Below are 17,714 nucleotides of genomic sequence, written 5' to 3'. Positions count from 1 at the left end.
GGCTGTGTGGTAAGAAGCTTGCTTCCCATCCACATGGTTCCAGGTTCAGTTCTGCTTGGCACCTTGGGCAAGTGTCTTCTACTATAGCCTCAGGCTCACCAAAGCCTTGTGAGAGGATTTGGTAGATGGAAACTGAATATATATATGTATTTGTGTGTCTGTGTTTGTCACTCCACATCATTTGACAACCAATGTTGGTGGGTTTTTATGTCCCTGCAACTTAGCGGTTTGGAAAAAAAAAGACCAATAGAATAAGTACTAGGCTTACAAAAAATAAGTCCTGGAGGCGATTTGTTTGACTAAAGGTGCTGCTCCAGCATGGCTGCAGTCAAACGACTGAAAAAATAAAAGAATATATGTTGGGCTTCTTTCAGCTTCTGTCTACTAAGTGTGTGTGTGTGTGTGTGTGTGTGTGCACACACACACATGCACACTAGTGTACAAATATAAAAAAAAAGCACTTAGCACCTAGGACAGAGCAAAGGGTATCAGAATTCAGGTCAAAAACACTTTGATTCCCCCACATTATTTATGACTGGACAGAGGAAATTTTTCCCCTAGAGGCAGGAAGAGATTATTCTCTTTTCACCCCACCTTTAATCCCAGGTCTCAATATATTGTGTACAGTTTACATATTTATTGGAAAACAGTGAATTAGCCAAGAGTTTCATGCAATCACAAGCACAAAGCATCTGGCTGTGATCCTTCAAATCATATTGTGAAAGAATCTCGAGTATTTAAATTTACTGACTAGTTTCATATAAAGCATTTATGAGCACATATAAGACAGAAAACATGTAAACAGATCTTCGTAGAGGAGTCAAACTACACACATATAAGTCAGTGTTTATGAGTAATTTTCTCATTTCTGACTTCCAAGGACTAACTGTTTTCAATAAAGTGTAGTTAATAACCAACTTTGTGAGATCCATGCACATACATACACATAAAATATTAATAATTTCATTTGGTGCACTATGGGAAAGAAATTTCACATGAACATCTATACCACAAAGCTGCTGCATGCTGTTAGTGTGAGGTTAATTAATTAGAACCTCCCAGCTGCAAAGTAATAAACAGTAGTAACCTGACCAATCATCATACCATTTAGTTAATAACATCATTCCATTATCCTTACTCACAAACTTTCCACTAAGAAGCAGTTGTTTTTGTGCATTTTATTCATTTGGCGGTTAAGAAATGCATTAAAAAAATGGGGGAGGGGGAGTACAAAGGAGGAGAGAGATTGAAACAGACAAAGAATGTTGAGTTTGATATTAAACAATATTCATTACTCACTTTTTAGATATGGTTCTCTTGGATAATTAAGTAATAATCAGAATTAAACATAGTGTCCTCTAAAAAGAACGAGCATATTGATTTATTGATTTTGATCTGATTTTATTCTTGGGGACCAATGCCAAATAAACACCTATCTGATGGGCTGATTAACTAGAATCTACTAAATAAGCATCAGACATAATATTTAGCCGCATTTGTTCCAGTTTTTTACATTTTGAGTTCAAATGCCACCAAGGCCAACTTTGCCTTTCATCCTTTCAGGGTCAATAAAATAAAGTACCAGTCAAATACTGGGGTTAATACAATCAACTATCTTCTTCACCCTAAAAAATTGCTGGTCTTATGTCAAAATTTGAGACAATTATTTGTCATTATTAAAGTGATGAGTTGGTAGAGCCAGTGAAGTAGTGGAAAAAATGCTTTGTGGTATTTGTCCTAGCTCTTTATCATCTAAGCTCAAATTTCACTAAGGTCAATTTTGTCTTTCATCCTTTCAGAGCCAATGAAATAATGTACTAGTCAAATACTGGGGTCAATTTGATCAACAGCCCTCACCTCCACCCCAAAACTGCTGACCTTGTACCTAAATCCGAACCAATCACCATCATCAAGATTTTCTGAAGTTTTGGGATTATCCCATTATTGAGTTAAAAAGATAGGTTACAAAGTCTGCAGCAAATTAAATTGAACATGACAAGTCGATAGATCATATATTAACTTTAAAGAGCTGACAACAAATGATACAATCCTGTGATAGTTACAGCTAAATCAGTTTGATCCATAGTTGTTAAATGCCTTGGTCATGGATAGATGTCATAGACCTAATTTAAATTATACATCATCATCATTTTAACATCCACTTTTCCAAGCTTGCATGGGTTGGACAAAGTTTACTGAGGAAAATTTTCTATAGCTAGATCCCCTTCCTGTCACCAACCCTCACCTGTTTCCAAACAAAGTGATATTTTCTTATGGCCAGCTATGTTTTTGCAGAATATTGGAAATAAACGACACTGCTTATATGACAGAGGCACTCATTTACAACTATCATGTGATATCAAGTCAATGAGACATAAACATACACATGATGAGTTTCTCTCAGTTTCCATCAACCAAATCCATTCACAAGGCTTTGGTGGACCTGGGGCTATTGTAGAATTCCCTCGCCCAAGGTACCATGTGGTGGAACTGAACCCGAAACTATGTGGTTGGGAAGCAAACTTCTTATCCACACAGCCACACCTGCCCCATATTCCTTTTACTATTAGTTTTTATTAGTAGTTTCAGTCACTGGACCATGTCCATGTGAGGATATTATCTGCTAGAGTGTAGTTGTTTACATTGATTCTAGTACTTATTTTACAGTCCTCAGAATGAAGTCAACCAGGGTGGAATTTGAACCGAGATGCTCAGCAGATGAAACAAAATAGCTCAAAGTATTTTGTTCTATGCTCTATCAATTATGGCATCGACCAGCCATACGTAAACAAATTTTTAAATGAATATGTACTCATGCATTTAAAGTATGTTATAATTAGGTCATCTGCATCAGCACATTCGAAACCTATGCAGATGCTTTTAGCAAATCTGGATTGCACATTTGCAATAATATTCCTCTTACTTCATCATGATCTAATTGAGAGAAGGTACAGAATTTGATATTTCTCTAAAATTAACTGGGTCACATGGTTCTATTCTGCCGCAGGTGTTGCCTTAATTCCTTCACTTCAACAGACAACAAATCATGGCAATTATTTTTTTCATTTTTAAAAAATTAGATTGGGTTGAATTGGCAAGTATACTAATGTGTCTTGTTTAAGGGTCGATCAAATGATAGTAACCAATGACTATGAAACAAAGACTAACTCCCACATCATTTATCTTATAGTTTTTAACCCACTCAATTTATACATGCACAGACTCTTGAACATGTATCATTCAAACTTTACATCTGTTAGTTCTTAGCTATAATAGTAGCTTGAATCAATTATTTCAATTTGTTTCAAGTGGACTTAAGCCTGTCATCAGACATGCTTCTTATATAGCAAAGATATCTGACTTAAGTATGTTTATGGGTGTGTGAAAAAGTATCTTGATAATTATTGTTGAAGTTATTTATTTATTTGCATTTCTTCTACTATGAATCTATTATACTGCTACCCAAGTCTAGTCATGGAAACTGCATCAGTAATAGTTGCCATAGTGATCATAAAGGCTGGAATAAAATATAGTTACAGCAGCAGTGGCAACAAAAATAAGTGTTCTGAAGCTCATATTTTGCTGACGGGTTTTATGAGGTAACAATACAAATTTAAGGGAGAAATTTAAGAAAGAAACACATCGTATTTTATAAATATTTGATGCTTATATTATATATGTGCATGAGTAATATATGTATACATTCATATATGTATGTATGCCTGTAGATATACACATGTGCAAGTCTAATAGACCAGATATATTTCATGTTAATATTTTTAACAAATATATCCATGCATAGGAGTGGCTGTGTGGTAAGTAGCTTGCTTACCAACCACATGGTCCCGGGTTCAGTCCCACTGCGTGGCATCTTGGGCAAGTGTCTTCTACTATAGCCTCGGGCCGACCAAAGCCTTGTGAGTGGATTTGGTAGACGGAAACTGAAAGAAGCCCGTCGTATATATGTATATATATATGTATGTGTTTGTGTGTCTGTGTTTGACCCCCCAGCATCGCTTGACAACCGATGCTGGTGTGTTTATGTCCCCGTAACTTAGCAGTTCGGCAAAAGAGACCGATAGAATAAGTACTAGGCTTCTAAAGAATAAGTCCTGGGGTCGATTTGCTCGACTAAAGGCGGTGCTCCAGCATGGCCACAGTCAAAAAGACTGAAACAAGTAAAAGAGTATATGTTATATTTGTTCATTCATTTCCTTCCCCTTTTACTAGAAAATCTTGTTCAAGATTTTTCAGTTTCCCAATGTATGCAAACATATCTGTGTAAGTTACTTAATGTTAGCATTAAATTTACTTTCAGGTCCTTTGTATCAAAATTCCCCTACTATTTTGTAAAATGTGTCCAATTTTGTCACCACTTTTGAAGGATGTCTATGCTGTAGACTATTTGTACATCTCATATTTTGTAACACATATATTATTACGAAAAATTTATTTTAGTTAATATCCGTCCATCTAGAATAATTTTAAAAATTTATGCCAACATCATGTTTCAATATTGACAATCAATGTTCTTCAGCAGATCAAGTATCAATACATAGCTATAAGCACGATAGAAGCACATTTTATCTATTTTATTTATTAATGTTTATTTTAACCTAGATCTTTGCAAAATTAGCCTTGGTGAAAGTTACAGAAGGCTTTTTGTTTGCTTATTTCAGTTTTACAGCTGCAATTCTTGAAAATAAGTGATAAGACAATATTGAAGGAAGGCTTTACAAATCTTCTTTCTTGTCAGAATTTAGACATCATTATCTTTGAGGTGTTCATTTAAAGTTATTACCTTTCAATTCAAAAGTTTTTGGCCTTTGTTATCTAAGAATTGATATTGAGTCAATAGAGAAAAGAACCCTTCTTCTTTCAATTACCCCCACTTTTTTTCTTTTTACCGTTATCGAATTGGTTTCTAATTTGTGTGAAGCAGATGTTGATTTTTGAACACTTTTCTGCTGCTGCCTGAATTCCTTTGGTCTAATCTTATTCAATGGGGATAGGATGAAACCTCATTTTACTCTTATCTTTTTATGCGACTTTAAATTATTCAGACTTTCCAGCTTTTCTCCTGCTACAGCATGTTTCATTTTCATACAGTATCTGATGGTCTAAGATATTTTGAAATTGAGGTAATATTTGTATGAGCCATATTTTCAGAGAATTATATCTTTATTGTGTTCTTTTGCATCTTACCATTATATTACTTCTTTAGTCATACAAACAACCTTCGGTGAAATGCAACAATATTTTAAATAATTTACACTTATGGAAGAGTCTCACATATGTAATAGTGTGAGTTAAAAACAATTTCGTCATGAATACAGTTAGTAAGGAATCCTGTCAAGAAGTGCTTAAAATCTAAAAATAAGGGAAATAATTTCAATAAGACCAGTTAACTGACATTCTGATTTGTGTATGTTAATAGCATGCCAATCTGTGGCGTATTAATTTCAATATGTAAATTTATTTCTCAATTAAAATTATTTAATACTAATAGTGTCAACACTTAATCCATCTATTACAATGCCACCAACTTCAATGTTTCAAGCTGTTTCTTTTTTCTGTATCTAACTCCCACTGTTATGTATAAAAAAGTTTTCAGGTTAAGTTTCCAGTCTATAGGTACAAAGCCTTAACTAATATATTATAATTAACTGTGTTATTCTCAATCCATCTATTTACTGTAGTTCTTCAGTAGAGAAATTAAATAATGTTTATAAAATAGAAAAAGAAAAAAAAAACAAAACAAAACAAAACAAAAATTGTCTTTGGAAAGACAGTTGAAAAACTAGTGATGGTAAAGATGAAGATTATAAAGATAATTATTATTAGCAATGCTGATCACCATCTGTTCAACAAGATTTGAACAACTTTAATAATAAAATATTGAATTTGAAGCGTCAAGAAAGATAACCAATGATGGAAGCCACTAGATTTCTCTGCTACATCCTATTTAATAACAAGCAAGAGTAAATAGCATAAAATGTTTAAAAGAACTTATTTTTGTTTTCAGGTTTCCTAAAGTTAAAAATAATGCATTCTCATTATTTAAGACATTCTTACTAAAAACATACTAAATCCTAACTCAAGCTCATTACATGCCTAAATGTTTGCAAACATCTTGTTTAGTGATTAAACTCCACCTTTCTAGCTAAAGTCTATGCATTACCTCATCTTCAAAAAAAATTTAACCCTTTAGCATTCAGATTATTCTATCAAATGTAATACTTATTCACATGGTTTTGAATTAATCGTGATTTACATCATAGCTTCATGATTTTAATGTGATTATATATTTTTAGAATGACATTATAGGGTAGGTGTGACAGGTCAGATCTGGCTGGTTTGAACATTACACAGGTAGAATATTTTGGCCAGATATGGCCAGTTTAAATGCTAAAGGGTTAAGCTATATAATTTTAGTTTAGCATATTAAACAAAAACAGTTTGGAGTTGAAGTGTATTTTGACTGTTTCACTCCTAGTGGTTTTGTTGTACTTTTTATAATCTACTTCATTTACTCATCCAGGATATCTCTATAAAAGTACTCCATCTAAGTGTTAAGTTTTAAGAAATTAGGAAATCTGTCATGGAAACCTGCAAATATGGATTCTCATTGTAATTTGGTTATGATTGATTCAACTTCCGAAAGGATTCTAATGATAAAAATAGATACTGGAGACCTCAGCAAGAAGCCATAAACAGCAACTAACTTCTACTTAAAACTTTTCAGTAGAAATTGATAAGTTTTCAATATAGATTTACATAACTTATGTAACCTTTCATCAAATATGGCAGCTTAGTATCATTTCAAATTATTTCTGTAAAGATACACAATTATCAGGACTGGAACTTTGGAAACTAATTTCAAGGTTAACTGACACTTATGCTATGACTGCCACTATAAACAATAGTATTGTATATGTGAACTTAATATTATAGATAGCATTAAGGCAGTGAGCTGGCAGAATCATTAGCACACTGGGCAAAATGCTCAGCGACATTTTGTTCATCTTTACACTCTGAGTTCAAATTCCAACAAGGTCCCTTTCATCCTTTTGGGGGTTGATAAAAATAAGTACCAGTTGAGCACTGAAGTCAATGTAATCAACTTACCCCTCCCCAAAATTGCTGGCCTCATGCCTAAATTCTTTATTTTCACTTGTAAACTATATATTTCCAATGGTTAAATCGCCACATGGTGGGGGAGGGCATCTAATAGGCTTCTATTGGAATTTGTATTGCATATCCAATACTTGCAGAACTGATCACATAATGAGCGTTTATTATGTACTTATACACAGCACCTGATAATGAAAAAAGACTAAAAATACAATATATGGGATCACACAAAATCCCAGAAAATATGACATCAACAAGTATGGGTGAATAATGCATCTAAAATGATTTAGACAACTACTACTACTTTAACTCCCAATAGATTCTCTTACAAGTCAATAATAGTGTACATTATTAGCAAGCTAATTTATCATACAACATAATCACAAAGATATTTGGTAGTTAGATCAAGTTTTCCATTTCCTATTATTATGTAACAGAATGATGATTCTCTGTGGCATCCTCACATTTTATATAAATCATACAATCAAACTTCATCAGTTCAGTAGACTAATATGAAAAAATAAAGGTTGGAGCAATCTGTATCAACATTTACATATAACTAGTTCTTGTTCAATTACTGACTTAGACTGTAAAAGTGAATAAAATTTTGAAGTAACAAAACATAGCCACTACTTCTATGGTGATCATATAAGGCTTGTTTATTGAAGCGACGTAGTAGTAGTAGTAGTAGTAGTAGAGATTAAGACACAGCAAAATTCTATAAAATTTGTTGTGCACCTATTGGTTATAGTAAACTTATGCAGTATTGATTAACAGTTCACTGTGTCTTCTGTTAGAGATACAGCCGTCACTCTCAAGTTGCTGTTGGACTTTATGGAGAGCTCAATCACCAACTGATTCTTTACTTTTAACCATGTCCACAGCCATCCTCTTAAAATTGGAGCTATATCTGCCACCCCTGACATCATTCCCGTTTATTCTAAAATGAAAACAGCATAGTGGAATCTAAGAATAGACTATTTACAATTCTACATGTGGTTTTTTTTTTTTTTTAATTCTGAAATGACAGATCTATTAACATTGAGACTGTCAAACTTTTAATCTTTCAGGGTTATTGTTAGAAATGAGTATTAAATTGGAGTCAAAATTGAAGAGAAAGGAATGATGCCAGATTAAAATGCCAATGAAAAGGGAACTTAGAAGGAACATTTGGCTGGAATTGAATGCTTCAGAAATCTGTTCAACTGAATAATGATCGATAAGAACTGCTACAGGATCCAGGTTCTGAATTATGCAATAATACAATTGGACAATGAAATGAAATAGAAAGGCATTGAATAGGGTTTTAACGAATGGACAGTTACTGTAAAACTAAGATGCTACCACTGCAAATAATAATAATAATAACAATTGTTTCATGCATTCACATGTGATGGGAAAGTGGGAGGAGTGGAATAGAGTGCCTGTAATATATTGGCTTCCGGTAATTTTGCAACTACAAAGAGAACACAGCAATAAATAACAGCACGTGCATACAAACATTGACAAAATGCATAGTTAAACCGAACTGAAAGAGGTTATAATAACTCGCTTCCTTCCAACAACGTGGTAATTACAGAATTCAGTTCAAATCAAAAACACAAAAGAGGTAACACAGCCCCTACACGATGTATTTTGTTGTTATTTACAAACTATTCCACCGTCAACAACTTACCTGTTAACACTGATTTCCCTTCCTTTTTGTTCGTTATTATTTTACCGATCGAATTATTATAAGACACCTTCCTTTCCACTTCTATTTTCAGCATTTTCTGGGTTTTATTTATTTATATATTTTGTCGTTTTTACTTCATCTTTAAAGACATTTTAATAACATCGATACATCTATATTCCTTCTTGTACACACTGAGATCGGTAAGAAGAATATTCATAGCTAGAGTTATTTCATTTTGATATTTTGCACGGATATTGACGAAAGAAAAAAAAAAAAGAAAGAGAAAAGAAAAACAAGCAGAAAGACACTCAACATTCTCTATAGTTATATCAATAGCAAAATACATATGTATTTTGTTACAGTTTCTTTATTGAGGAAACGAGTTTCAAAGCAGAAACTCTTTCAAGTTTTGGTCATAATTTTTTTTTATAAATATTTATTTTTGCTTTTCTTTAATCAGAAGATTTTTATAAACATCGCTAATTTGATTATCATTAAAACAAGAGCAAAATATTGACAAACTAACATTTTTTTCTTACTTTTTACTTTAGGTGAATATTTCGATCGATAAAAAGTTAAAAAGAATTTTTTTTTCATTACAGTATCGGTTTACAAAATAAAGCGATTGTTCAAAATAAAAAAAAAATCGCATGCAACATACATACATATACATATATATATATATATATATATATATATATATATATATATATATATATATATATATATCCACATGCGCACATATTACAAACAGAAACGCAATCTTATCATTATCTAGACATATAAAAGTGAATATAGATTAAGTAATCTAAAGCGTTTTAAATTATTAAACTTTTTTGTAGTTAAAACTAGGGGGAAAAAATGACAATCAAAAATGTCAAACTTTGTTGCAGCGCACTATAAACTTATTGGTGCATCTGTTGGATACTTACAAATTACTGGAGACGTCATCAAAAGCAGACAAGTAGGAAGTTGAGTAACTTGAGTGATGTATAGGGTGTTCAAATCCTCCTTCACCGATTACTTCAGAGGCCCTCCTGGCTGCTAATGAAGCACGTCGAGTACTGAGAGCATTGCTTGCAGGTCCTGCAGTAGATGCAGCTAACTCGGCGAAAAATCTTACGGACGTCATGTTGTCGCGCACACAGCCATGTGAAAAAGAGATGTGCAACTAGTGGCGGACAGTTTACACAGAGTAGGCATTAGATGTATGGGAAATAAGGAGCGAAAGAAAGAAAAAAACTAGAAATGTGCGAAAGAGAAGGTAAATGAAATAATGATGGAGGAGAGAATGAAGGAAAATAACAGGCAAGGCCGATGCGTGAGAAAGATAAGAAAGGCAAGCAGATAATAGAGAAAAAAGAAGAAACTAGACGAAAAGGAGGATTAGACAGTGTGGAGGTAAGGGATATAGAATAACGAAATACTAGGACTGGACAGGAAGAGAGTGAATATGTGCGTGCATTTGTTGGTGCTGAGTGGAAGAAGTTAATGTATGTAATAAGTCAGAAGACAGGCGAAATATCTGCTGCTAGGAAGACGGATGCATTAAATAAGGAAAGCGACAAGATACATTTAAATAGAAAACAATGTGTTACAACAAGGGTGCATGTATAAAGGTAGAGTGCGCGACGGCAGAGTTATAGTGTAGAGTGAGAGAAGAAAAAGTTTGTTTTGTTTCGGTTTTGAAGAAATTGCGACAAGATAAGTAGAGGAGAAAATGATGAAGAAGAAAGTAAAAATACGAAAGAAGTAAAGAAAGAAAGAAGGAGAAAACTTACGAAGCTGAAGTAAATTAAAGCGAAATGTTAATTTTGTGCAGTTATTAGGTTTAGTATTTGCTAATAACACAGAGGCATAATTGAAAAGGAAGAGAAGAAAGCCTAAATAGTTATCGGAAGGTTAATAAAATATACATGGCACTGCTAAGTGGTGTGCTGGCTGCTGGATAGGAAACTAAGATGTTCCATTGGTGAGTTGTTCTTTTTTACAGGAAGAAAGTAAAAACATTAAGAGTGTATAAGTGAGACTTAGTTATGGTGTTGCTATCACTCACGCTAGCGATGAGAAGCTTCAGGCTAACAAGAAACTAGTAAACAACATTGGTCGCTATAGCATAAGAACATAACACAGATGAAAGAAAGTACATTCCTATGAAGCCGTTCTGGCGTCAATTTTAAAGTAAAGAAATACTCCTTGTTGCTAACGCCCTTAGAAACAGCTTCAACATCGCATATTCTCACTTTTTATCCTCTAAAATTTCCGAACTTTATCTTCCTAATTCCGAAAGATAATTATTCAGATAATTAAGACTATGAAGTTGGATGAAGTGATCTGATAAATGATATACTTTCGGTGACCGTCGACTTGACTTGCATGATTCTAGGCAGATAAAGAAGAAAAGAAAAAAGAATCCAGAAGAAAGAGACATAAAAAAAACTGATTGATTTAATGCTTTCATTATTTTGTGTCGTTTCATTTAAGCTATAGAATAATATTTTTTTCTTCCATGCGAATTATAATTTTATTTGTTTCGTTACTTTGGCTTATGTAAAAGAAATATGACATTCTTTCTAGAGATATTTTTTCGTGGTCAAAATTGTAACATTTTATTACTTTTTTCCTTGTTTTTGTTTCAATTTAGCGAAAAAGCATCTATAATACACTGCAATACATTCAGGTAACTATACTTTTCCCCAGGACTTGCAGGAGGAGAATGCAACCGGTACCTTGGTCTGGAATCCAGAAAACCGAAGACGGATCCTGTGTCATAGTCCTCTAAAAAAATTATGGATTTCTTCCTTCCGGGGCTCTGAAAGAAATCTTGTTCCACATTGCATAATTTCCCACTAAGGTTCTGCCCTTCCCTAATACAAAAATAGAGCATTATACCTATCAAAAGAAATTACTATTCCGATGGCAAATGCAAAGGAAAAATAATTTGCCTGTAATTTAAAATCCAAGACTCAGTTTTGATTATCCACCAAATATTGTTTGATTCGAGGAATACACGCTTCAAATACAATACTTTAAAAGATATCGGGATAGAAATCGATTTTGTCTATGACTATTGGATGACAATAAAGACATATCTTAACAGATTAAAATTAAGGTCCAGAGCAGGGGTTCTCAACCATTTTTTATCTATGGATCCCTCAAATTACTATTTTATTGTGGTGGACCTCCATAGCCATTCAATTGTTAAAAACTAATTTTTCAGATACTTTTTTCAAAATTCATATTTTGTTGTTCACCCATTAACTTGCGTCGGTTGAATTATGTAAAATGTTAGAGAAAGAAACCTAGCTGTTTCTTGAAATACATATATCTATTTTTTATGGGGTCATTAAAAAAAAATTGTGAATCCCCAATTTACTATTTTGTTGTATGGACCCAAAAAATGTTACATGGACTCTCAGAGGTCATATGGAGCCCGGTTGAGAACCACTGGTTTAGAGGATAGATAGTTGGTACAGTAAGAACAAGTGACAGCTATAAAACGACCAAAAAGGGGTGGGGTTGGGGAGAAAGAACAAAGAAAAAACAACACTAACAATCACACAGATTTCCAGTTACTGTATATGCGTTGAGGAAGCACGAAGCTATGTTTAGCATCACTCGGGGAAATCACATCAGAAAGTGAATTTTATAGGTCATTTGTTTGGGTGGAACATTTGTAATTCATGAAGTTAAGGTCATAAAATTCAGGGACCGAAAAAAGAGTAGGTCGAAATTTGCAATTGTCCAGACTGGTCAGTGCATTAGGATTGAATATTTCATTAAGTTTTGCATACTAATGAGGTTATTATTATTTTTTTAAAGTAGGAAATTTTAATTATTCAGAAACAATTTATGAACTACTACTGCTAGCAGACAAGAGTATATATATATATATATATATATATATATATACAAACACACACATATCACGAGGTTGCTAGAGCAAGTACGTCTTTATTTACTTCCATAAATTCAAACTGAAGATCAAAGAAGTTTTTTCTTCAGTTTATATTTCCAATAAATAAAAAAGAAAGCATTTTTTTTTTCGTAGATCTCTCAGGTATTAAGATTGTGATTGTTTATTGATTAACGAAATATCAATTTGCTCTATTTGAAGTTCCTGTGAAAGCAGAAATCAAAGTAGCAACCCAGTCATCCTTCTTTAAGTTTATTCTATAGAGTAACTGAATTATCTATTCGAAAACATCAACAACACTACGAGGGAACTGTGTTCTTATCTGATCAGGAGGCTTAAGAGGTAAAATAGGCAAAGCCTTTTTGTCAGGAAAGGGCTTGTCTTCTCGTGATAACAAATGGGAAAAATGAAAATAGCAACAAAATACAAGCCATCTCATATGAATTAGAAGTTTCCAAACTTTGGCGTGTCAACGAAATTAAGTCAGATCTGGACACTTTTTTACGCTCACAACGCTACGTGATTATTACATACGTGACTAGTGACACATGATATATGTTATTATTTATTAGCTCCATGTCTCTGACAAAACTTGGGCAAATTTTTTTTTTATTTAAAAGACAAATGCATCGCCAATGGGAAAAGTTGGCAAAGCTGTTCCTCGAAAAATTATGCTTTAATCAGTTTAACGTTCATTTTACCACGCTCGCATGAATCAAACGGAATTCGTCGAGGCAAATTTTTTTTTTTACGGCCGGATGCCCTTCCAGTCGCCAACCCTCACCTATTTCCAAGCAAGTTAATAATTTCGTCGTGGCTAGACGTACTACGGAATACCGCTTGTACGATAGGGTAGTTCATTAATAACTATTGAGTAATATCGAGACAAGGAGACAGAAACGCTCGCGCTTTCTCTCTCTCTCTCTCTCTCTCTCTCTCTCTCACGCACACATACACGCTCGCACACATATATACATATTTTAATCTTTTACTCGGTTCAAATCGTGAGCTGTGGGTCATATTGGAGCACAATCATTGATATTGCTACATCTTCATTAATCTTCTTTTATTAGCTGGCACTTGGTGAATGAGTATGTTTGATGTTGCTGTCCACATTTGCGTTTGCATTTCCTGTTGTGAAGTTGGTTCATCCAGGTCTCTTGATTGTAGGAGATCCAGTTCGACGGGCTTCTTGCAGTTTCTATCTACCAAATCTGCACGAAAAGCTTTGGCTGGCCCGGAGCTGTAGTAGCAGACACTTACCCAAAGTGTCATTTAGTAGGACTGAACCAGACACCTCGTCACAATGCCTGCGTTCAATAGTTTTCTCTCATCTTCATTGAATTCGTTTCCGCCTGAATAATCTCGTAATCATGTCGGTTAACTTCATTATTTAAATACACTCGGTAAAGCTGTATGAATATTGCTATATGTACTGTTTTGCACCTTGTAGAATGGTAGTGGATTGTCATCTCAAACCACCTACTAGAACCATTTCATGAAAACTGAGAGCTGGTAAAAAAAATAATTATCTTAAATTGTTACAACACTTTAAAAGACAGCTATCGATAATATTTTCTCTGAAAAACAAAGCGGTTTTTTAATTTTATTATTTTTTTTGTTTTTCTTTTTCTTTCCGTTTCTAGCTGTGCGATTAAGAAACTCACTTTGCAGTTAAGTGGTTTCAAGTTCAGTCCTACTGCGTGGCACCTTGGGCAAGTATCATCTACTATAGCCTTGGACCGATTGACCCCTTGTGAGAGAATTTGGTAGACGGAAACTGTGTGGAAGCCCTCGTAGATGAGTTTGCATATCTTTGTGTTTGTCCCCCAACTCCACCACTTGATAACTGGTGTTGGTTCGTTTACATCCCCATAACTTAGTGGTTCAGCAATTGACACCGAAAGAATAAGTACTAGACTTTAAAAAAAAAACTTATGTACTGGAGTCGAATTGTTAGGCTGAACCCTATAAGGATGGAGCCCCAACATTGCAGCGGTCCTATAACTGAAACAAGTAAAAGGTATTTCTCGTGGCAACAGCTAAATCAAAAGTGTTTAAACACTAAACATGTAGACATCTGACTTAACAATAGAATTAAAAGCTGAATTATAGCAATAAAACAGCTTAATATATATTTTCACAATTTTAGATTTGTAGCATATAAGTTATATGTAATATTGAAATGTATCCAGAATTTGCACACTGGCGAGTATCAGCAACACCTGAAATGATTTATAATTAGAACTTATGTGAAAACAGCACACTTTCCCACAAAGACAACAAAGCAGTACCAAAGATAATATATAATGGTAAGGAAGTTAAACATAAAGGTGGGAATATATAACGGGAAAAGTAATTATATTTCTTTAGTATTTGTAGGTGGCGTATACTTACAGATGTCAAATGATTTATAATTGTTATATTTCAAAGTTTATTACTTAATTTCACCTAATATTCCCGTCACAATGATGGCTAACAAACGCGGTAAAATGTACGTTGAATGCGATTTCTCCTTTTATAAAGCAAATAACACTTGATAAAGTTAATACAGCCATGTTGAACATAGAAATAATGCAGTGTTTGATCTACGATGACCACATTCTATTCGTGTAGTGTATTAAAAATTATATTTTTACCAAGGCATCATGTAATTTACCTTTAGTAGAGATTGAAAGACGTTCTACATAAAATGTGATAATCAAGAACTTCGAGAGATAAAAGAGATAAAAGGATAAGAGTGAATGGTAGAATATAGAAAGGAACGGAAGGAAAAAAAAAAAACTCAATTGATACGGTCTATAACATATGAAATCTTTCACAAGATCAAACTTCTGAACTTGAGATATTATTAATAAGGTGGTGAGCTGGCAGAATCGACAACACGCTGGACAAAATGCTTAACGTCATTTCGTCTGTCTTTACATTCTGAGTTCAAATTTTGCTGAGCTCGACTTTGCCTTTCATTCTTTCGGGGGGGGGGGGTCGATGAAATAAGTACCACTTACGCACTGGAGTCGATGTAATCAACTAGCCCTCTTCCTCCAAAATTTTCAAGGCCTTGTGCCTTTCATCCTTTCCCAGTTGATAGATTAAGTACCAGTGAAACACTGGGTCGATATATTCGACTAGCCCCCACCCCACAAATTTGAGGCCTTGTGCCTCTAGAAGAAAGGATTATTATTATTATTATTATTATTATTATTATTATTATTATTAAGGTGGCGAGCTGGCAGATTCGTTAGCGCACTGTACAAAATACTTAATAGCATTTCGTCCATCTTTGCGTTCTAAGTTCAAATTCCGCCGAGATCGACTTCGCCTTTTAACCTTTGGGGGTCAATAAAATAAGTACCAGTTGCGCAGTGAGATCGGTGTAATCGACTTATCCCCTCCCCACAAGTTGCTGGGTTTGTGTCAAAATCTGAATCCATTATTAATATTTTTAGTAGTAGTAGTAGCAGCAGCAGCAGCTGAACAATCGCAGCATTATTTAATACTCAATTGGTCTTGCGTATAGAAAATGGTACTGAGGAGCTCTAATAGAGAAAGGAAGCTCAAGTTTTTCTAAGATAGTCTAAACATAATAACTAAGCAGGCTATCCAACTACTCACATAGTCATCAAATTTTCCTGAAATAGTAACATGCCATTCTTTACTTAAAAATAAATACAACTAACTAGTTTATTTAAAAGCAGAACAGATTTATTTTCATACTAAGCATTTCTCGAAATTTCTTCATAGAAATACACCTTTTCATTATAAATAATTATTTTTAGGTGGGTGCATCATCATCATCGTTTAACGTCCACTATCCATGCCAACATGGGTTGGACGATTTGACTGAGGACTGGTGAACCAGATATCTACACCAGGCTCCAATCTGATTTGGCAGAGTTTCTACAGCTGGATGCCCTTCCTAACGCCAACCACTCCGAGAGTGTAGTGTGTGCTTTTACGTGTCACCCGCACGAAGGCCAGTCAGGCGGTACTGGCAACGGCCACGCTCAAAATGATGTATTTTATGTGCCACCCGCACAAGAGCCAGTCCAGGGGCACTGGCAACGATCTCGCTCGAAAATCCTTACACATGTCACGGGCACAAGTGCCACAAAGGCGACGCTGGGCACAGGTGCCATCCCGATTTTGCTTTCGCTTGCCCCAATAAGTCTTCGCAAGCTGAGTTTCGTGTCCAATGAAGGAGACGGCGTTGTCATGGGTACCAGTCGTCGAATTTAGTTCGATATCTTCAGTGTTTGGTCCCATTCAATTAGGCTACTTATTCAGTAATCGAAACTGCAATGATGTGGTGAAGAAAAAAAATTATAGAGCTAGATCAACAGAAAGGATTTCATCTATAAACTAGTGAAATTTTTAATTTTCATATTCCCTGTCTAACCAAAACCAGCCACTTAGACGTTTCACTTGAGATTACAATTGATATCCAGCAAGTGCAAACCAACTACGAACAAACAAACAAATAAACAAAAAATTAATATTCCTGCTAATTCTGAAATAATACGAATAGCAATGATAAAAAGTTGAAAGACATGCAATAATATGCGGTAAAATTATATTAGGTTAATAAGATCGAAGTTTTCATTTTTAATGAATACAAAACACACATCATTAGAAGTGAACAAATTAAAATATCCAAATGAAATATTGATACTAAACATTGTCAATAATAAAAGAGCTTATAATTATTATTAAAGCCAATTTTTCTATTGCAAAGGAAAAGCACTAATATTTAGTATATTTTGCAGTGTTAATACTATAAAACGCCAAAGACAGTAAATTACAGAAAGTTAAAATGGAATATATACACAACTTAATGGCCAATAACACACACACACAATGTTAAGAACCCGAAACAGGTGTAACGTTGTCATGGATTACTGCTGCGACGATGTTCTTTTGACTACATTGTGTATATATATATATATATATATATATATATGTGTATATATATGTTGGTATATATATATA

The 17,714-nt window shown here is 34.1% G+C and overlaps 1 protein-coding gene across 6 annotated transcripts in view; it reads right to left on the bottom strand.

Annotated features, from left to right (window-relative positions):
• Positions 1-17,714, bottom strand: part of LOC106871173 (innexin unc-9) — a 366,584-nt gene that overhangs the window by 248,817 nt on the left and 100,053 nt on the right. The window contains exon 1 of one of the 6 annotated variants that reach the window (XM_052978618.1): positions 9,742-11,142. The exons of 4 other annotated variants lie outside the window; for them this stretch is intronic. In XM_052978618.1, coding sequence (XP_052834578.1) covers positions 9,742-9,941 — 200 coding nt within the window. In that variant the 5' untranslated portion in view covers positions 9,942-11,142. Of the gene's footprint in view, positions 1-9,741; positions 11,143-17,714 lie in introns of those variants that run through there. One more of the 6 variants, XM_052978620.1, reaches the window with a different exon arrangement.

The sequence above is a fragment of the Octopus bimaculoides genome, chromosome 2, assembly GCF_001194135.2.
Source record: "Octopus bimaculoides isolate UCB-OBI-ISO-001 chromosome 2, ASM119413v2, whole genome shotgun sequence".
Taxonomy (NCBI): domain Eukaryota; kingdom Metazoa; phylum Mollusca; class Cephalopoda; order Octopoda; family Octopodidae; genus Octopus; species Octopus bimaculoides.
This window is presented reverse-complemented; position numbering and strand designations above follow the sequence as displayed.